The sequence below is a fragment of the Rhodnius prolixus genome, unplaced genomic scaffold, assembly GCF_049639745.1.
Source record: "Rhodnius prolixus isolate KJV_2025 unplaced genomic scaffold, Rpr scaffold_8, whole genome shotgun sequence".
NCBI classification, from domain to species: Eukaryota; Metazoa; Arthropoda; class Insecta; order Hemiptera; family Reduviidae; genus Rhodnius; species Rhodnius prolixus.
Genome location: NW_027411593.1, coordinates 35,544,300 through 35,567,491, shown reverse-complemented (window position 1 = coordinate 35,567,491; position 23,192 = coordinate 35,544,300). Strand labels below are relative to the sequence as shown.

Genomic DNA, 23,192 nt, shown 5'->3' with positions numbered 1-23,192 from the left:
AACAGAAATAAATGTCATTAACAAAACAAAGTGCCGAGAAAGTAAATAAAAAAAAAAAGAAGAAACAATTGTGATTCTCGCAAATTGACAAACGAAATTGAGGTTAGTGCGGAGTGATGATGATCAATATTTACCTGGGCAAGAAACCAAAAGAATTTTGAAGGAAGAGGCGAAGTGGCCGCAGTCACGGCTGTTGGTGTTTGCATATCATTGTATTTATAATCGCGAAACATTGCTTGCTATTACAGGCGGCAAAACCCATTATTCTATTCACATTTAAATTTAAATATTAACTAAAAAAATAAAGATTGAAAGTGTATATGATTTTTGACATTATTTGTTATTATCATCCATTATAATTAAGGAATATCAATACTTCGTTTAATAAAATATGAAATCTAAAAATTGGGTAAGAAAAGTAGATATGTGGTAACAGAGAAACAAATATAGCAATGCAAGAAACTTATTCAAGCATTCAAGCATTAGAAATATTTAAACTTGAGCACGATATAAACTGAAGGACCCTCTTCTAAAATACACAGTGCCTTGAAGGAGTTATACCAAGGGAAGCACTAGAGAGCGTGGACTTCACTGCTCTCACGTACGAACATCAGTGTTTACTAATGGAGTACATGATTCTCTCTAGGTTAACTTCTCAGACTGGAACTGGAGCACAACTTTGGATCGTTTAATACTGTCCCAATTGAGAGATTATTAGTAATATTTGGATTTCTCTTTATTTACACCAGAATTGATTGTCAGTATGTTTTATTTCTTTTCTATTACTAGCTGAACTTCTTAGTAAAAAAACAAAAAGTATTGAAATCATGTAAACTTTAAAAAGTCACTCCTAGTTTTTCCAATGAAAATTCATTTTATAGTAGTTAGGTGGAGGATTAGGTGTTCTGGATTTTCTTTTAAAGTACCATTCCACTGAAGTACAGTATTACCATTTCTGAAATATTAATCACAAATATATTACCTATAAGAATACCTTTGGCCTGAAATATGAATCTCTTGGACTATTTCTTTTCAATTTTTATACTCCTTCTTCCTCGTTAATACCTAAATTCGTTTAAGATTATCTTCATAGAAATTGCTATTAAGAAAAGGTTTTGGGAAGTCATATTTCCTCCGAAAATCCTTTTCTTTTAGTAAATTATAAATTGCAGCTAACTTTTTGTAGTAAAAATTTGAAATTTAAAGATATTTTGGGTTTGGTGAAAGAAAATCTCGTATTAAATGTTTTAATCATTGTTTTCAATTTATTATTTATTTTGTTTGAAATTAAATTTTGGAAAAACTAAACTTATTTTCTATGTGAGTTATTTGACACGGATTACTTCGTATTTTTTTAGATAAGGAATAATCGTGTTGAATGATTACTGAATATCTTCCATTTGTATGAAATAAGTTTACCATTGCATGATTTCGAAATGGATAATTGGAAAGTGAGCTTTATTAATCCTAGAGCCGTATTGGTCTAGACTAGACTAAGTGAAGTGAGATAGCATTAGTCACTTCACTGGAAACGATTAGTGAGAGGTATCCCATTGTGCACTGGCTGCACATACGATTATATATACTCACGGCTCAGACATGGGAATGGTGGCGCCAGTCTGAAAAAAAAGGTAATTTAGAGTTCCTGAGTACCTGAATATCTCCCTTATTGCATCCTGGTGATCCACACTCTCGTTTTGCGCAGCGAAGTGTGGCCGTGTTTTAAGCTTAGGGGTGCATCTCCATGGAATTGGAGTAGCAGATAGTTCTGAGTTGGTTTTGAGTGGTTCATGAGGTATATAATTATGGTACTCTAGTTTGGTGAAATATTCATAATAATGTTGAAACATTTAAAATTCAATTCTTTAATTTAGGTTATTTTATATTAATGCATTTTTAAACAATGATCAACAAATAAACAATAATAAACCTGACTTACTTCACGGCTACGCTAATTCGTACTTGAACATATGCTAATCAAACAAATAATAACTTACGCAGTTTTTGTTGTCTTATTTTTTTCATATTGGCAGTTATCGTAGGTCATATTATTTTTAAGTTTTTTTATTTTAATAAAAACTTTTATGTAATCAAAATGAACCTTCGAGAAGCCAATTGTTTGTAATTTTTTATTAATTTCATTCAGATTTCTATCCAATGTTATAAATTCTTGACCTTCAAGAAGGTTCACTTCTCTAAAATGATCATTCAAATATTTTAAAGTAGTCACCTTATCCTTCTGCAGATCCTCGAGAGATTGTGTTGGCGTATTGCAGTGTCAGTGAAATTAATTATTGTTGTTGGTGATGTATAAGACTGGGATTCCACTATGGATACCAACTAGTACATCAAGAAAATTGTGGCTAGCTCACTTCTGCCTGTAGGAATGATCTTTGTAACTGAAGATAAAAATATAAAAAAAATACTTCATCCAGGAAGGTTAAATCACTGTAAATTGTTTTTGGGAAAAATTTTGGGCATCCAGAAGTACCAGATTTTAGGATTCATTATTTAGTAATTGTGAGTGCCATTTCAGTAAATCGAAACGGTTGTAATATTTATTTTAATTTTAACTATTGCTTACAAATAGTTTAATGCATTGTGTTAGTTTAGTTTTTCATTTTTAATGAACTTTTAAGAGAAATTTTTATTTTTGAAGGCTGGTTTTTAGATGAGCGGTACCTAAGGCTCTCACTAAGGAATATAATATTTCAAGGCTAAGAAGTTAGACGATATGAAAGAATTTAGAAATGTCACGGCTAATAATTTTAAAACCAACAATTACAGGTAATATATTTAATTTTATTATTAACAATTTCTATTTATTCATTATTTATTTTATATTTTTTTATAGACTCAACAGCGCATCCACAACTAGACAATTAACTACTATTGATAATTCTCGTGGTTGAAAGAGTTACTCTGTTAAAAATGCAGATTGTTTGTTAAAGAGTTATGTAGCACATTCAGTCGATAATTTCCTTTTTTTTGATGTGATAAAATCCATTTGGCTGGCCAGTGATCCATAGCTTATAGCTTGTATGATGAGGCCGCCACTGAGGTCAACACTTTGTAGCCGCAAGGGCTCTGCCCTCACTGTGGTTTCTACCGTTCACTCAAATTTACAATGGAAATATCCAGTACAGAGCAAACCTTACCTGTAACTATATGATAATTTTTGATAGTATATATTTCTTTTTCTATCTTAAAAGTAAATCGCTATTACCTTACAAGTTACAGGAGACAATCAAATCAATGCTTTTTGGTCTGAGTTTCAATAGCTCACTGAGTGACCAATTTTACTTTCAACTATGAGCTATTCCAAATTTGCAATTGCAATATTGCAATTTTAATTTGTAAATCAGTATCATTACTCTATTTAAAATTCGAATTGTAATTATAGCAGATCACTGAATTCAGTATTTTGGAGTAATTATTTTTAATACAATTGTTGTATCTTTACATTCATTTATTAAATACGTTTAATGGATTTGTTATTAAATTTATTTTGTGAAATTTGGACTTTCTTTATTTAAACAAGCTGAACTTGAAAACACAACATATCCTTCTGTTCCTCTAACTTGGTCCTCTCCAACCCTACAGTTCTTCAACATCTCCCAGGAATATTAGAGGATCTTACTCCATTTCTTCTTGCTGTACTTCATGTCTGCAACAGGCATAGAATTATGTTTCTAGAAGACAATTCTTTGGTTCAAACTGTTTAAGTACAAAAAGGTAAAAGTGTTTTATTGAAATAAATTTAAAAGGTTAATTCTTATCCATAAAAAACTTAACGCATAGAACAGGAGAACATATGAATTATTTCCTGTCCAAAGTTGCCATGTATAAACATATGTATGCATGTAATATATAAAGAAACAACATAGAATTTCCACGGCCAGAAGTTGGGCGTAGAGGAGCATGTTATTTGGAAGTTCTAGCAAAGTAACCGGCACTCTTACACGCGTATGCACGCTGTTTCACACTGTAGGTTACATATTTTTATTTGTATTACAAACCCCATTCTGCCTCTTACATAACATCTCATCACTATCATTCACAAACATGTTGCTGACTTCACAAACACACACACATCAATTAACGAGTGCGTGTTACTTTGTGTACAAAACTTGATAAAAGAAAAGCATGTTATTTATTACATACATTATTTTTATATGTAAACAATATTGTTAATGATTAGAGTCGAAACCATTTTAAGAATCTACATATTAGTTTTGCTTGACGTAAAGCTGTTATAAAATTACTTGCTGGAGCTTGTGAAATACTTAAGTAAGCCACACTTCTTTCAGTTTTCTGCTTTGAAGATAAAAAAAAAAAACAAAAAAAAAGCGCTTGAGTACATCTTACTGAATATTTAAACATTATTTCATAAAGAAATCGTTAAAACAAATGAATAAAAAAATGATATTTTTAGATTGTGGTGTCAGTTGTTTAAACGTTTAGCAAATTTTCCATGTTTCCCTAATTTTAATTTTGTTTAAAGCCGTAAACGGGGCAGCTGCCCCCCTTTCTGATGGGTTCATGTAGAAAGCACTGTCAGATTCTTTATTTTAAGGAAGAAACAGACTGATTTATAGAAGACCAGGTAAATTTAATAATGTTAACACTAACATTACTAAATATTTTTTCAAGAGCGGTCCATATATTTGCTAAAATAATAAATGTTAACTGGCTCAAGAAAGGAATTTACTCCTTGCAAAGGAGCAAAAGAGTAAAAGACTGTATTATCTTATTACCTTTTTATTGAAATCTAATAACATTTTTCATTGAAAAAAATAAACATAAAAAGTAATCCCTAACATCATTGGTGTTATATGTCCTTAATGGTAGAATTAAGATTACTTGATATTTGAAGACCAACGTTGTTGTACTTTCACTGCTCACTGAGCATGCATTTATAATAAGATTTTATTTAATTTATTAATATGTAAAAATTTATGCTAAATAATTCCTATAATTATTGGTAACCTTTAATTATATCAGATTTTAATTCAATAGAACCATATAATTATGATTCAACTCAGAGATAAGCAAGGTTTTCCATTTTATTTTATGTATATGACACAAATTCCTAAATACACAGTAACATATAAATAATAACAATTTTACCTTGAAATTTATCTTAAACAATTTTAATATTATAAGTTTAAATTTTTATAATAATTGAAAACCCGTAATAAGGCGCCTTAGAAAACTTTAATAATTTTTAAGGGCATTTTCTCATCTCATACTCCCATCCATTATCTTTTCATTTCTCCTAATATTCCCTAATTTCAGACCTCAGTTCCAATAGATAAAATTATTAGATAAAAACGACAATTAAATCATCAGGTCTACCTAGAATGATGAGTATACCGAACTCTTTTATTGAAGATATCTTCATTTTCCTCTTTAAATGTTTTACACAAAAATTTCACAACTTTTTTTGGTGTCTCCTATTCGCTACTCATTCGCTTACCCAGTATAATTAATGCGTAGTAACTAATTTTACGTTTGTACCTACGTCATACATGTTTACCAGTATTTTATGTTTTGTTATTAACAATAAATATTTCGTGTTTATCTTTAGTTCAAATCAATTTTGTCGTGGGCTAAACTAAACTTATTTTCTATGTGAGTTATTTGTCAAGAATTACTTTGCTTTTTTCCCCCTATTTATTCTATATAAATAAATGCATAGACGTGTGCATTTCTTCAAATCTGTTGCATTTTTTAGGCTAACTTCAAATGGTTTTTGGCTGACTAAACTTTCATTGATATCTGATGTGTGATGTTTGTCTTTGCAGATACCGCTGCAATACTTCCTCAATACTTATCAAATAAAGTCAATAATAAATAGAGGAAGAAACAAACCAGGACGAATTTGAAGAATACATACGCAAAGACTTAGGAAAATGATAAACTCTTACCTGAAAGAAGTTGATGTAAATTTGGTGACTAATACAAAATGGAAGAACCAATTAATCCCAGAATTAATATTTCGCAATAACAAGACGACAATTAGAGGAAGATGGAGGAAAAGTGAAGTGGTAAATTAGTAATCTCAGAGAATAAGAATAAATACAGACGACGTGTGATTAAGTTATTATAATTAAGTTTACATTATGAGATAGGAATAGGAACGAAAATGCTCTTGTCGCTGCAGATGTGGTTTAAAGTAAGAAATATAACTAACGACAGGGTAAATTGTGAAGTTACTATCGATTGTCTCTTCTCAAATCAAGGCAATTAATAGAATTCTCTATAGAAATCGAGATTATCTTGATATCGTAATTATTAACATAGACAATTTTTCTTCTCTTCTGCTTGGTTAGATTCTCTAATGCAACTGCATATAGTCTAATACATCCTGCTTTTTGTTGCACTCCTGCATTATCAATCTAGATAATAAAAAGAAGAGTGCGTTATCCTCTTTTACTTCAACTGTTCTTAAGAATTCACATGTGAATTCGGCAGATTTTGAAAAATTATTCTTTTTAGAAGTACTATGATCACGTTCTTATGTCAAATACACTTTTGTAGAACATTAAAGCACGGGAATAGCCCTGTAGTGTATATGATTGATTTCGAGCTTATTTATGTAAGCGCAATTGAGCGGTTCTATGAGCTTCTGAAGAGAATAGCTGAGATGAATTGAATTTTTTTTTTTTTTTTTTAGCCAAAGGTGTGTCCATTATATTTTTTGTGCGCAATGGTTTGAGCTAGAAAAAGTTGATTATATAATGGGGGATGAAGTTGATCGCCTGCTCGCGGTGCCCCCTGAATGGTTCAGGCCATCAGGCTGTCTCAGGAAGTAGGAGTTTTAACCCTCTTTAAAACTCTGAACGTGCTTAGGGCAAGCCTAAAGCCCCAAAGAAGGAAATTCCTCCATTACTCTAGGGTGTAAAGTGGGCGAATCCCTCACATCTCCGAAATAATTCAGATTAAAAGAAACAAGAAAAGAAAAACCGGACTCTTTTTTATGGCAGCGACTTGGCGAGGCCCCTATCTACACCGCAAGGTAGATGAAGCGAGGACTAAGTACGCAACATTATATAATTATAATTATTCGCCATTTGCAAAATTTATTTGTAAATAGATGCTAATTCAAAAAAAAAAAAAATGATTTCAAAACCCTCAATCTTAATTTGAGAGTTCTTATTTGCTTGCTTTTTGAGACAATATCTTGCGGAACAGCTTTCTTCCAGATTCTGTTCATACACAGAAAATCGGAAACCCAGTAGTAGAGCTTGAGTTTTTACTATCTTGAAAAACTCATCAAAAATTTTAACAGTTATAATGATCTCTGTTTTATAAACCACAATTGGTTAGCACTCTTAATCGCACAGTAGAATTAAGATTAATTTAACAGATACACTAGGTGACCTTCTTTGTTTGATTAGAGCTAACGGATGAGAAGCTTGGATGAGATATGTCATCAAAACAAAATTACTATTCTTATGAATACTATCGGAGATATATTTTGATAATTACATTCATTACGAAATGTTTTTATAATTTTCATAAATATTTCGTTGTATTCATTTTTATCGGCGAATGTTCTCATTCGTAGTTTTAAAAAGTTAATAAATCAGGGTAAACCGCTATCTATTTACGATTGTAACAAGTACATTACATTATCTGTTTACATTTCGCATAATTCGAAAAATTGGTCGATAGATCTCAAATTGAATCATGAGAACTGTTTTGTTTCTGGTAATTTCGTGTAAATTAAGTTTTGTTTGATTGCATTTTCATATTTTCAAATTGTGTATGAGGGAGATTGCCAAAAGGCGAAAGATAAAAGTTTTTAGAGATTATTTACCCTTATGGATTATTCCATTCTCCCTCTTTATAAATGTTTATCTGAAGAACAATCAAACGGAGAATGGAGAACAAGAATATCTGTTTGGGTATTTCCAAAAAAGATCTGACATCATGGGTTTGTACAGAAAGAATAATAAGACCATAACTAAAAAGGTTCAGAAGTGGTAATTTACTTGAATGTTAGTTTTTAGTTCTGTTATTGTGAATGTTGTCAGAATTAGCTCCATTGGATGACTTTGGTTAACCAACCTGTAGTTGCTACATATTTTTTTAAGATCGTAACTTTTATTTAAACATTTTTTTCAACTTTAGCTGATTTTCGGAAAATAGTCAATTTTGTTTCTTTCTGACTATGGTGTTATAAGCAACAGATCAGTATTTCCATACCTAGTCTTCAGCCCGGAGACTTCATTTGCCACCGGTATTAAAGCTACGTTTCACCAATCATACTTCTGGCTAGTTTGTAATATCTCAGTTGCGATTCCAATCGCAGGGCTCTTGTCAGAAACATGGAGATTAGTCTTCCAAAACAAAAGAAGATCGCCAGTTATTCTCCAGTGTGAACTTTTACTTTCATTTCGGTGTAAGTCACGGCCAAATCACTGGAAAGTACCAATAATAAATTATAACTGTTCACCAACACATCAACGGCACGTTTTGAAGGAGTAACAAGAGGTGGGGCTACACATTCATTTCTGCAGCCCAATCCAAGCTCCCCACCACATTATATATTCTTTTTTTTTCCATTAATTTACTACAAACTATTGCTGTTTTCCAACAATACGTAACTTGCACTCATCTAACCGCTCACGATGTTAAGTCATTCAATTAGTAGCCAGTTAAATAGAAGTTACCGGTGTTTCCTAAACTAGTCTGTGCGTGTGTTCAATGCAGTTTTAAAGTGAACTTGTATCTATGACGTCATGTTTTACAGATTATTCATATTTTGTTTATTGTATGTGACAGAAACGTTATGTGGTCATTCATTTTTGGATCCGGATTTCTTTCATGGACGTAAGTTTTTTATATTAGTCTGCATAAAAAAAAAAATTAAGAATTCTAGTTACTTATTATTCGCTTTCAAAGTACTGTTTTATCAATCAAGAGTGATGATGATGCTATTCTATTAAAGGAAATGTGATAATTTTTTGTATTCATGAAGCATTTCCTGCACCTAAACAATTCCGCCTTTTTTGTTTTGTGTTTTTATTATGTTTAATTTACAAGCGGAAATCTTTAAAAAATTCTGAATTAAGTATTTCCTTTAAATATTCCGCTTTTATATTTTCATTTTCTCCATTTTTATCAGTCTACCTAATTAAATAAAGAATAAATAAATAAATAAGACAAAAGATATTGATATTTATATTTCTTAGAAATATTTTCTCTCGTTTAATTTAGTTTTAGAGCTGCAATTTAAATCAAAAAGAATTTTTTTACTTCTATAAATGGACTCATGCACAACAACTGCTAGACAATATCAATGATTTCATTTAATATATTTCAATTCTTTGTTAGGTTTTTACTAATTATTCAAAGTAGAGCTGCCCTATTCCTATGAATCGTCTACCATTGGCCATAATGTTAACTATCAAATACAGACTCAGCAGCATTCTAATCAAATTAGAAGACAATTCGCTATTTTTGCGATGGTTTTTACATCCTATTCTTCAAATCAGATCGACCCTAAATGTACTATCTAACATTATCCTTAATATTAACTACTGAATACAGAAACACAGCATTTTAGTCAAATTAGAAGACAATTCTTACTTTTTCCAATGGTTTTTAAATCTTATTCTTAAAATTAGATTGACCCTAAATGTACTACCTAGCATTGGCCTTAATATTAACTATCAAATACAGACTCAGCAGCATTCTAGTCAAATTAGAAGATAATTCGCTATTTTTGCGATGGTTTTTACATCTTGTTTTTCAAAATAGAAAGACCCTACTTATACAATCTAGCATTGGCCTTAATATTAACTGTCAAATACAGAATCAGAAGCATTCTAATTAAATTAGAAGACAATTCTTACATTTTCCAATGGTTTTTACATCCTATTCTTCAAATTAGATCGACCCTAAATGTACTATCTAACACTGTCCTTAATATTAACTACTGAATACAGAAACGCAGCATTCTAGTCAAATTAGAAGGCAATTCTTACTTTTTCCAATGGTTTTTACATCTTATTCTTAAAATTAGATCGACCCTAAATGTACTACCTAGCAATGGCCTTAATATTGACTATCAAATACAGAATCAGCAGCATTCTAGTCAAATTAGAAAGACAATTCTTACTTTTTCCAATGGTTTTTACATCTTATTCTTAAAATTAGATCGACCCTAAATGTACGAGACATTATACTGATGAATTGCCAGAGCCTTTATGACTGGAATTACAAAAGAAAAGAATAAAAACCTGGTTGACCTATCTATGAAGTTGATAAAAAGCTCTTACATTATACATTAAATTACAATATGGTTCCATCAGTTTATTATGAACATAAGAATTTCAATGTCAAAAGTAACTGTTTTAAATTTAAAAAATTATAGGATGAAAAGTCTATTTTCCAGGATGTTTCGGACTGGTAGTTTTTGTTTTTCATTTAGCCAACACAGCTTTGATGAATCTGCTTTAATTGGGTCAGTACATTTCTCTTGGTTAGTCTAGTGAAAATTTGAATATGATTTGGTCACAGTGAAGTAACTATGCGAAAGGATTTTCGATAAAGAACGAACTATAGTATAATTTTAAGTGTTGAATGCTCTCCTCCAGGACGTAGTAGATAATTTAATAAGTGATGAAAATTAATTAAAGAGGACAAAATGGAAGATAGATCAAAACTTAGTTTTCATTTAAATAATTATTTAGGCATTACTGAATCTATCCTATTCACCCGCACACAATTGACCATGTGCTACAAACATATTTTATCGCATCCCGCATAGCGCGAACCTTGCAATACACTAAACATATCGCTTATTCGCTACCTTTCGAGTCTATATGTGGGATAAATTTGACTTTTTGAATTTATATTTTCAAATCATGGTCAAATGAAAAGACAAAAAGATGAATTATTTTCTTTTCAACAAACAGTAAAATAAAATAAATATTGGTTGCCTTGATTTAATAACAGTAGAGCTTGTTGAAGGTTAATCCATTAATTAGGCAACAATAATACGTTAAAATATTTGGTTTTTAAAATAGATTCTCACAAGAGATATTCACTAACAGCCAGGCAACATCTTTATTATTTCAAATAATACATAGAATTGCTTCAGATTTAGCAAAAGATATCTAACTAAATTTTATAATTATGCACTTTTAAATTTAATAATATTCAATTTCAAAGACTAGTAATAAGATAGATTTTGTTAAAGAAATAACTTTCAGTAATAATTTTAAGATGACTTACAAACTCATAGCTGAAAAAGATAAACTGTAATTTTAATCTTTGAGGTAGTTTATCTTTTAAATTTTTGTCCAACCTTGAAGAATTCATTCTGTTCAATTGGCGTGGTCGAAACAGTTTTTCTAAAATAAGTTTATTCAAAATTTGAGCTTTTAAAGGATTATTTATGGTAAAATGATGAAAATAGAAATAAGTATTTTGAAGAAATTTTTCGTAACGATTAATTGTTGTGCATGAGTTAAATTTCAATTACATTTCAATTTCAAAATTACGTCCTCTAAATTTTAACATCCTACATCATGTATTCTGTTATATAGTCTATTGTAGATATGCCACTTAATTGTGGTGTCAGTGGAAGCCTTTCAACAAAATTTCATCGAGCTTTGGAAATTACAAAGCGAGATATTGTGGCACAAACGATTTGAGTAATTTTCTCAAATTTTAACATCCTGTATCATGTAAAATATTGTAACTGTGTCGTTGGGTATCTGATTGATTTTATATCTAAAATGATTAAATTAACTGGAGTTCATTTCTTTTTAGAAGCTGCTTTCTTGGTCTTTAGATTAAATGGTACTGCTTGCTTCGTTGCTGCCGGCGATGATTTGGCCTTTTTTGGCTTAGTTAGTTTGTAAGCGTTTTCGTTTTATTTGCTTTCAGTGTAGGTGTTTTCTTCTTCGGTGTTAGCATCTCATTAGTGAAAGGGTGGAGTAATTGTGAGTAATACTCACTTTTGTATTGAGCGACATTTTTTTTTTTTAATTCTGAACATAGTATGAAACGAGATATTACCCTTTCAAATTTGGTAAGAGAAGGGTGGTACTTCGTCCTGTTAAATCGTACACTATTGTATCTTGATCGCTGGCATACATTTATATACATATGTGGTTACTGCATAACCAGGAAACCGGAAAGACTTTAGAGATATGAGTAAAAACTTCGTTAAGCGCATAACACAGCGCAATAATTTTTAACGACCTTGCTACCTCTACTGTGTCAGTGACACCATTAAGCAAGAAGCTTTATAACTTCCTTATTTGTATCCACACGTACGTGTAACTCTCCTTTGAGCATACCTAAGCTATATTGCACATTGTGGAATGACGATATATTTATAGAGAGTGTTCCTTTGCTTTCCTATACTTTTCTAACTCAAGAGGACCAATGTTCACACTTTTTTCTAAAAAGTAATTTTCAAATACTCTAAATTAAAATTTTAACAATCCCAAATCCAAATCTTTATGCGTTTCATGAAAGCTAGACCTTTCTTTCAGTTCATTAATGCCTTGATGAACTAGAGAGAATTAATGAATTTACTTTTTTTGTGGGTGTCAAATAATAATTGAAGCACGTTCATTTCCTGCATTTAAAGGTCTCCAGACTTTTTAAGCAAAGGTGCAACATAATCAGATCTTGATCTTAGAAAAAATTTTATAGAGTCTTGAAAATACGAAGCAAGTTTTAGCCGCACAAAGTTTGAGAGATGATTAAATTTCTAAATTCTTATCTCCTTTTATTTCTAATGTTGATATTTCTCTCAACTTTAAGTTTTAGAAGTGATCTTTGATGGAGGAAAATTTCTTCCATGGATAGAATTACAAAGCAAGAGTGTGTGTCTCAAAAGTTTGAGTGTGACGTGGAACTATTATTATATTTAATAGACATCAGTAGTCAAATTTCAACCAGAATCTTGTTACTGAGACCAACCGTTATTAAATTCTAATTCTCTGAGATTATTTAGTCTTGGTATTTTATTCATAATTTCCCATTAAACTTAATTTTGAAAAAAAAATTGACTATCGTTGTACTTCTTCTGATACAACCGTAAGAAAAGATAAATCATACTTCGATCTGTCTGAGACGTAATTCGGGGGCAAAAATTATCCGCTGATGCGATAATGCTCAATCATTAGGCTTTAGAAAGATGCTGTTTGTCAATAACTGCATTTTACACAATAACAGCTAATTGAAACTTGTATAATAGTATTTTTTATTGAATACTTTTACTAAAATAAAATAGAAAACTTTTGAAATGCACATTAAAAATTCCAAGCATAAAACTTAATTTCCTATTTCATGAGATTTATAGCTTTTTGATATGTTATCTAAAGTCACTGGACGAGAAAAAGGAGATCTAGAAGGAGAAGAAAATATCGTTGCTATGAGAATGATACTGAAAATCTTCTAAATGAATTTCGTGCTCCCTAATCTGGAAATTATTACTCTAGAGTTTCCATTATATTACGTAGTTTTAATGTAACTCACCTAGTTTTATGTTTTCAGGGTCATTATTACAGTATCGAAAGTCTGTTTTATTTTTTAATTAAATAGAATATTATTTAACTTTTTCTTTAAATAATAAATAATAAGGAAACTCGTTTTGGTTATTCCAGTTGCTCTAACGGCTTTTGTTCGAAATACAGGTGGACACAAAATAACTCTGGCAACAGTAATTTTCCGTGACGTCCTGGAATAAAGTTCTATATTGCGGTTTTCCTAACAAACTATTCAAGTTAATGTTATAAAGATAGGTTCTGCATACGAATATAAAGAACAATATCATTTTAGTATTCTAAAATGTCTAAGTTAGAAAAACTGGTTTTTAACCAATTTGTGTGTGTTAGTGATCAGCAAGACAAAGGGAAAATCACCATTAATTTTAATTTTATATTACAAACCGAACTCGGGGACTATTCCCGTCCTGCGCGGCTCTAACAAGATTGCAAAGCTTTGGAATTTCTTTAAGGTCCAGGAAGTATAAGAGCGTACACATACTTATTGCTGCCTCAGGTACAAAGTCATTTGTCGAGATTGCAAATTGAGATTATCTTTATTGTTCCATGTTGCATGTTCTTCTGCTAAAACTTGATATGTACATTTAATCATTTCGGCTCAGGTTTTGTGGATATTATCAATGTTTCAGCGAATGTTTCTTGTCTGAGTTAGCAAAAGAATGGACACAAAGAAGCTCTAATTAAGTTCAGTTTAAAGACAATTAATATTTCAAAGATTAATATGAAAAGCTCTTAATGGGAAAACCACTTATTTGAGTTTTTTCTTCTGGTTTGTTTTCCCAGATTTCCTTCACACTTTTCATACTTCTTCAGATTCTTATTACTCCCGATCGCTTTGATATACTATTTCAACTATTGGAAGTTCAAGAAGATACTAAATTTTCAGTTGCCCACATTCAAAAATCGAATGTTCCTTATGAAACGCACTGACCAAATAATTGTCACTCTAGTTTTTCGTACACAAATTTGTTTCTCAATTAATTGTGTGAGGCTGTGCTGTTTGATAATCCACTCGTTTTTTGGTGTTAAATGGTTTTACTTCATTTAAGCGGTCCATTTTTAAGTATATGACCAGCTTTATTAAGCTAGGAGCCTTTAAGCTAGGATTTTAATACTACCAGCTTGTTTCATTGAAATTAGATTCTTCCGCTAAAGAGGGAAGTCGAAGAAAAGCTTACAATTCAGTCAAACAGAGTATACTTATTTTCTATTATTATTATTTTCAGATCTTTAGTTAATACGCAATAAAAGTGAGAGTTAGTGAGGAACCAATAGCATTCACTCACACATACACGGGAACAAACAATACAATTTTACAATTTTCTGACAACTTTGAAGAAATTGGATTTCTAATAAAATGAAGATTGGATAATTTAATATAGTGGCAATTCTTCCTGTTAAAATAATGGAACAAAAGTTCAAAGGAGTAATTCAATAGAATGATAATAAAGAGGTTTTTACGCAGTAACTGTAAATAATAATTAATTCAATTTGATCTACTAGATAGTTTAGCATTTATTAAAACATCACTTGGAAAATTTTCTGCATTGTTATCAAGTTAATGGAATTTTTCAGACTTGTTTTTAACAAATTCATCTAGCTCAGCGTTTCCGAACCTTTTTTGGCTCGCGTACCACTCGGTAGTACATCATGCTAAATTGTACCACTTAGTAAAAATGATTGTATTTCGTGAAATTTGTTATTCCGAGTGTGTTATTTTATTATTATTATCTTTATTTGTATAGAGATACAATTTATCTGTATCAAAGGAGTTCAAAGTTCGTGTTTACTTTATAAACTTTGCAAACAGTAAGATCTTAGTTTTAACACTTTTTTTAAATAATTAAAAATTGCGCACATATTTTTCTCTTCAAAATTATTAATTAATTTACAAAATTCTTCTCTAGGATTATTATATTTGTGCCCAATTCTTCTAAATTAATTTCTTTCAAGCATTCAACTACCTGTAAGTACCAATAAAATTTAATGTTACTTGGATAGAGCTTACTCATTACAATCAGTCTCTCTAAGCAGATTTTTTAGTTATCATTTAAGTTCTGTCACACGATAATTCTATTAAATTTTCTTTATTTTTTATTGATAATGATGTAGCTTTTCCTAAATTTTCTTTATAGAAGTGGTTTGAAATCCAATTATCATTTGTGTTTTCGGGTTTTGGAAAATATTCCATGAAAGACAATTTTAATCCTGCTAAATGTGCTATTATATTTTCTCGTATATCTTGAGACAGACCAACCTTATTACTGTACATAATAACAACTTTACTGTATAATATTATTAATTAAAATAATTTTTATGTATTATAGGAAAAAATGTTTCTATGATATTTTTATGATTTAATTTTTTATGTCGCCATTATTGATTATTTTTTGCGTACCACCAACCAGCAACTCGCGTATCACTAGCGGTACGCGTATCACAGGTTGGGAAACGCTGATCTAGCTTATAACGTGAAACGTTCTTTTGAATATTAAACATGTTAGTCTAATAAATCTTTCTTTGATTTATTTTAACAAGTTTGGAAACGTTCCTTTGCCATTAACCAAGTTCTATAAAAAAAGTAAAAAGAATGTAATACGTCACTAATGTGGCATTCTAGTTGGCAGATTTTTTCCAATAGCCTTTATAACCACTTTCCATGTCGACAATGATTCAAAAATTCATTCTGCGATTTTATGGAACTGTTACAATTTAGAAAACTACTCGTTCGCAATATCACCAAATAATTTCAAAATAAAACTAAAAAAACTATCCTTAATTTTGTAATTATTCCGTTAATTGTTGAATGACTTTTACAAAATTGAATGTTTTATAAAACAAAATTAATAATATGGTATCCTCAACATTATGTCCATGATAGTGTATGAGCGTATCATTAAAGGAATAGAGAGGTCTTGTAGAAAGTAAGGATTGGAGTACAAAGGAATTAGGGAGAGAGAAATGGAAGGGCCTCTGCCTAAAAGGTTTAGAAAATGAATTAAGCAGGAAATCTCTAAGTATTACTTCCTTAGTAAGACAGAAAAGTGAATTTTCGAGGAAAAAATATGTCAAACAAACATTGATGGCTTTCATGTAGGGGGCAATGTGAAGAAATTTTATCTTATTTGAGTAGACTGGCCCGTGATAACTCTCCTAATAAAATTTACGGTAAAACTTCTAAGAGACTTACTTGAATAGTTGACACTTGAAAACAACATTGTTTGTTGGCTGACAGTAATTTAGTGCGACACTACCTTTGGTAAATTTCCAAATTGAATTGTTAAATATAAATTACCATATCGCTTTCTTAAAGAAAGGTTGGCTTTAGATATTTTTTTGAGTTTAAATTTTTTTCTGACAAAAACTTACTGATAAGAAAGTCAACAGAGAATATTGTGAGGTTTTTTTTCCATACAAAATTACCTTTGTGGTATGATACGGGCACCTCGCCTTTCTAAAGGCTAGCCTTTGTATACTCTTTGAACAGTTCATTTAACTGGAGGCTTTGATGGCAAACACCCTTTAAAGTAGTTTAGTGAACATTTGGACTTGGTTTAAATTCAGAGCTTGCGATTCAAAATTAACCATCTGAAAGAGAGGGTGCCCTTTTGTTCCAAAAAAAAGTTGTAGTAAAAATTTATGAAAGCTATGTTTTTGTTTAAAAATATATTTTCTTAGCCTTAGAACTAAAAAAAGGAAGTCCGTAAAAATCAGAAATTTTTCTGGCAATCAACTGGTATTTGTAGTTTGTTCATGGCCAAAGTTTAATTGCTTGCTATCTAAACTATACATTGAGGTTGAACTTTCTGAGGTGTAATTTTGGCTGGCTCATGCACACCACCTTTACAATCATTCTAAAAATAGTTGTTTTCAAGATAGTCCTAAATAAATTACTTTACCGACATGTCCTAAATAATGAACTGATGAGCTATCTATTGGAAATCTATGGTACAAATCAATAAGGGTCTATAACCCTACCTAGTGGTTCCTCATCGAACTTTGTTCTGTTATTAGAACCATTCTTAGCTGAAGCTAACTTGAACAGTCTGCCAGCTGACTTTATATCAATGTTGTGTCCATTGTTCCACTTCTTGTGATTGTCATAATTCTAAATTAGAAAAAAAATCACTTATTAATGCAAGTATCTGGGAGAAATTTGGAATGAATAGTACAGATATTTTAAATCTTAAGTTCTCTTCGTTAACTGTATCTGATAGTTTGTAATGCAATATAAACGCTTGTATTTTCTACCAACGCATTATTTTGGAAACCTGGGAAGTTAATGACATTTACATGCTACTGAACCTCAATTACTAGTAAGTAATTAAAATGGTTAACGTTGAATGCAACTTCTCTTGTAATTGCGTTGTTATTAGTTTTACATAGGTATTAAGTTACAGGTTAACTAAAATTTAATGGATTTCAAATAAATGTGTTCTCTGCCACAAGCTGAACTGAAGGCGGTTGCACTTACTTTTAGCATGAATTACAATAGTACAAAGTAAGTACAAATTATTATCAATGCAGTATGGTAAGGGAAGAAGGGCACATAATATGCTTATAATATTGAGTCTATATGTCAATGAATAGAGTTTTTCTCTAGGTACGTTCAATCGAGATATTATCACCATCAACAAACTCAGCAAACCTTGTGTGCAGTGAGTGAATGTAGGAATTATTCGGTAGTTTACACGTTAGATGTATAGATGTTGCTGTGCAGGTTTATAAATAAATAAATAAATATCAAGCTAACAGTGATAAAAAAAACTCGTTATTGGAACTTATATCATTTCGCCATAGATTTTAAAGTGTCAATAACGCTTATCTTGCTAAACAAAATCTACCTGTTTATCTAGCAGGCTTCATTGCAAGGTATTTCACCTCCATTTATTCTATAAAAAATAAATCAATCTTGACAATTTTGTAATCGTATGGAATTTATTAAATATCTTAAATAATTAATGCCTCCATAACATTAATCTTTAAATGACGTGGAAAACATAATAAATAAACTGTTTTTGAAAATGTTGTTTATAAGATAAAAGTTTCAAGTACATGGTAGACAGTTTTTAGACGGTATATTAGTGAACACCATCTTGTTGTTTGTCTTAACTATTAAATCTAACAAACTACTACAACTACTTTGGATGGCGGGTTTTGCTCTAACAACTCCAACGACATCTTGTTAACTGGCAAACTGCAACCACAAACTGTGCAGCGTTCTACTCAATCTCTTCTTAATTTAGTTAAACTACTGCAATTTAAATTAATTAATAGATGTTTATTTATTTTTTACAAAAAAGAGAAAGGAAATCTCGATAATCTTCTAACTCATTACTAATTAGGAGCACTCTTGATTAAGAGTGACCCACATCCAAAATGATTAAAATAAAGTCCGAGATCTCATTCAAGAAAAAAAGAAGAAGAAGCACCTGATAGTTGCTGATTTGTATTAGTTAGGGTGTGGATATACAGGGTAATTCCTACGACTTAGTGTTACTAAGTGTCAAGAGTTTGTCCAGAGACTCTAGATGAATGTAAAGCGTACATTGTGAAAGTGTGTGGAGGTTAGAGACGCTAATCTTAAGTAACTTTACTCATCAACAACTTCTGAAGACTTAAAGTTCACAGTGAGGGTGTAAATTACAGAGTCAAGTTGCCCCAGCTGGACACCCCTGAAGAAGAGGGCCCTTATTCAGAAAAGTATAAAAATGGAAAAAATTACGAGTGAATAGAACTGAAACTTAATTTTGATTTTACAAAATCTTGTAAAAATCTTTTACAAAATGAAAAAGTAAATTTGTTCCACAAATGTTCTTGTGCCGTTTAATAGCGCGAGAGAAGAAACCAAAAACAAAAGGATTTTTATCAGTTACTTTCATTATCAACTCTAAAATTAAAGCAAAACATAACAAGAAAAAGCAATTACATATCTTTTGCCACTTGGTTCATCTTGCGAATTTATCTTTACTGCTAAACATTTTCCTTCTAGAAATGTAAATTAAACCAGTTTAATTATGTAAATATTGAACCTGGCTAATACTGTCAGACTGTCTTTATAAAATATGCTTCTTTCTGCTAACCCATTTCAAGGTATTGTTCAGGTTTTTGAAGTAGAAGAACCCATTTCCTTCTGATAGCCCTCTAAGTACATGTTAAGAAAGAGGTTTCAGATTTTATTAGAATTAACTTTTACAATTTTGTTATAGATAATTAATTATTGGTCTTCAAGTTTGTTATCAAACTTTGGCCACAACAATGCTGATCCTGTGTGCAGCAGTGAAAACGTTGAGAACAATGCTGGCGTCGTCCTTGGAAGTTTTGTTTGCTTTTAAGCCCTCTGCAGTTCTCTGTTTTCGAGAGGCAATGAAGGCCTATCTCAGTATGAGATGTAAAAGAAAATGATCTGAAGTATTCCGAGGAATTCATCAAAAGTGAGTATAAGAAGCTGCATGGAAATCAATATTTGCTCACCAGAACATAAGTGAGGAATGAGAAATTGGATTTTCGAGTGGCGCTATGAAGCTTTAGTCTTTTAGAGGAACTTATCCACCATAAATTAGAGGAGAAGGGTGAATGTAATTTCGAAATAAAGTGTGAAATTCTCTCAGTAAACTGATTACATCACAACTCGGAATTTAGCGATTCGTGCAATCATCCTTAATGCATGTGATAGATTACATATTACATTAGTCATTATCATTTTAGAATAGCTCTTTAAAAAGAAGCCAGCAGGGAAGTTCAAGCATGAAATTATCAAATGACTCAATGGTAGGTGAATTCAGTTCAGGAAAATGGATAGAATGAGAAGAAAACGTCGAACTAGCAGATCTAAGAAACAAACTGTATCACCAAATTGTTAAGACTAGTCCATTTTGTTTAATCACTTTAAAACTTGGAGAAATAAATAGAAGTAAATTGTTGTTAGAAGCATGCAATGAATTCTCATGCAATAAATACTCAGATCTTTGAAGGTCATATAATGAACAAGAGGGAGAAGGTGGTATAAGATAATATTCGTCTGCAGATTTGTTGATTTTATTTACTCTTAGTTTTAATTATCATTAAGTTAGGTGGTGACTCAGAGAATAAAGTCAACGTGTACAAATAACCACAAGTCTGCTCATTGAGGAATAAGTATTTGTTTAATACGTCGTGAGATGTGGTTCGCCCAACAGGGTAAGACAAAAAGAAATAGTATTCCGACTATCTATCAGACATCAGTTGTCTTTCATTGTTATTTTACTTCAATTTCTTAGCGTAATAGTCGCAATAATTTCCTGAGTAATCACGGCCACTCTCTTGTTTTTAAACAAACCACAACAATAAGAGAACATTCGTAATTCACCTCAGACAATTTTTTTGGGGGAGCTCCAGAATTGCATCGTAAAAACTTATTTAACTAATCATATTTGTTAAACGTCCATTTAGATTTCGATTAAATTATGTTTGCCCTTAAAGAAGATGTTCTGGAAATGGTTACTCCTTCACTCCTAGTCATAAGATATATGGCCGATTCAAAAGGGTTTGCTCATTAAGTATCTCAAAGAGGTATGACAAGGATGAGTCCTGAAAATAATGAAGAAATGATTAGACCATTGCTATCATGTATGATGTTCAGAAAATTTGGGCAATTCATGTGAAACTGAGCTAGACACATGTCAAGATTGAGACCAGAAAACTGGATCAAAACGCTGCCAGAATAGTATCCTGTCCTCAGAAGACGCCGATCAATGGACATCAAGATGGAAGGTTGACTTTTAAAGAGATCTACGAAGGATAGATGATCATGGAAAAAGTTGGAAGTAGTCTATGTCCAGTGGAGTATGTGCTGAGAGATGTAGTGCTTTTTTATTTTATTTGATATATTTTTATCAATCAGCGAATGCATTAAATAATTAATGTAAGAATATATTATTATTATTAGGATAGAACTGGAGGTATTTTAAGCTCGCCTCTAATTTTATATTTAGCTAAAAATCCAACACTAGCATTCTCAATGTTTTTAACTTATTCCCGCTGCATTGCCCCTAAAATGGCGATTCCTAATAATTAAAAATGAAAATGATAATATAAGGGTGATTAGAAAATTGAATTGTGAATTAAGGGTTAATTTTTCTTGCTCATAGAAAACGCACTCTTTTTTCTTTATGTAACTTTTATATGAAACGGAAGTTCGTATCTAATAATGTTCAACATTGAAAAATAAAATTGCCTGAAAATGATACCATATATTTTTTTTAACGGAAACATAATTATAGTTAAACGTACATTTGGTTTACGCATAGTTTATTCCCTGCAAGGTCATTTAATAAAATAATTTCAAGGTATCTTTGAATGTTGGTTCATTAGGATTTCACCTTAAAGAATGCAATGTTAATTGTTTAAAGTATCAAATATAGTAACGTTACTGATCTCGAAAACCAATTAAATAATTAAAAATCAGATTCCCTGATTTGCACATTGAGTTGGGTTATCTTTTGTTGGCCAGATTCAAGAAGTGCATTTAGTAGTTCTTGCTGATGAATTATTAAACTTTGAAGAGCCATACGTACATCAGGGGAATTGAAGAGCTATACTTCAGAGAAATCTATTTCTAATTGCCCAACAGGAATAGGTTAGTTTGGGTGCTTCAATTCTACTTTTATGTATTCTTTTATATAAGTCAGGCTCACAGAAGCTTGTATCATTAAAAAGATGCATTTTTTCCTAAATTCAAATTTTCCCGCTTTTTTTTTTTTTAATTAAGAGTTCAAAGAATAATTTTGGAGTACCTTACATGTAGGTGACTAAAAAATTCACTTTAAAATAAAATTTTTGTAGTAGCGAATTACGTTTTAAAAATTCATAACGTTAAACAAAATCGTGAATGTTCGGCCCATATACATCGTATATATATATATATTTTTTTTATTCCAATTAATCCATATTCAGAGATTAAATGGATTGAATCATCCAGGTTTATGTATATAATTAAACTAATTAAAGTTTCTTTCACTTGTCACTGGATAATCTGACAGCAAGTCAGCAGATGATATGCGTTTGTTAGCAAAAAACTGGCCAGAGAGTATATGATCTGGAGTTGCCTTGGACATTTGTTAGGTGCCTCATTTGGCTTCAAAACAAAACATTTCAGTATATTTGTTTATTTTGTTCTTATTAAATAAACATATATTACCTCTATTATGAAATTTCCATTACCATCAGTGGTTGAGCTCCATTAATTTAACTGAACTCTACTCGTACTTATAAATTTTGCAAGCAAAAGTAATAAAATCAAAAATTGGTTCGAGTTATGCCAATTTAGTTTGCAGGAATTATAAAACTTTGTAATGACAATTTTATTACGTCTATATATATTAATAATTAATTATATTTACTCATTTCATAAATTGTTTTTGCTTTAAGATTGTAAAATGTACTTTTATTTATGATGTAATTATTAATAGGAATGAAGCTTAGTTTTCAGTTTATTATTGCAATAATTTTCTTAGAGTCGACAAAGTAATTATTTTATGAGAGAATAGGTCCTAGTAAATTAGAACAAGTTATTACCTCTTTACAATGTTATCTTCTAATGGGAATTGTTAATTTCATTTTATTTTCATTTTGACTGGTAATACATTATCTCCATTGTTTTTTTGTTTTTTT

General features: G+C 30.8%; 1 protein-coding gene and 1 long non-coding RNA gene across 13 annotated transcripts in view; both read left to right on the top strand.

Annotated features, from left to right (window-relative positions):
* Nucleotides 1-1,989: 1,989 nt before the first annotated feature.
* LOC141450620 (uncharacterized) lies at nucleotides 1,990-3,413 on the top strand. Its single transcript, XR_012456193.1, has 3 exons — nucleotides 1,990-2,520; nucleotides 2,660-2,787; nucleotides 2,855-3,413. It is a non-coding gene; the product is annotated as an uncharacterized lncRNA (long non-coding RNA).
* Nucleotides 3,414-8,457: 5,044 nt separating this feature from the next.
* LOC141451340 (venom protease-like) overlaps nucleotides 8,458-23,192 on the top strand; it is a 41,739-nt gene continuing 27,004 nt past the window's right edge. For 2 of the 12 annotated variants that reach the window (XM_074122640.1, XM_074122629.1), the window contains exon 1: nucleotides 8,458-8,841. In XM_074122640.1, coding sequence (XP_073978741.1) covers nucleotides 8,751-8,841 — 91 coding nt within the window. In that variant the 5' untranslated portion in view covers nucleotides 8,458-8,750. Of the gene's footprint in view, nucleotides 8,842-15,383; nucleotides 15,508-17,573; nucleotides 17,858-17,927; nucleotides 18,043-18,144; nucleotides 18,414-19,750; nucleotides 19,976-22,032; nucleotides 22,159-23,192 lie in introns of those variants that run through there. The other 10 variants (XM_074122630.1, XM_074122632.1, XM_074122634.1 and 7 more) reach the window with 10 other exon arrangements.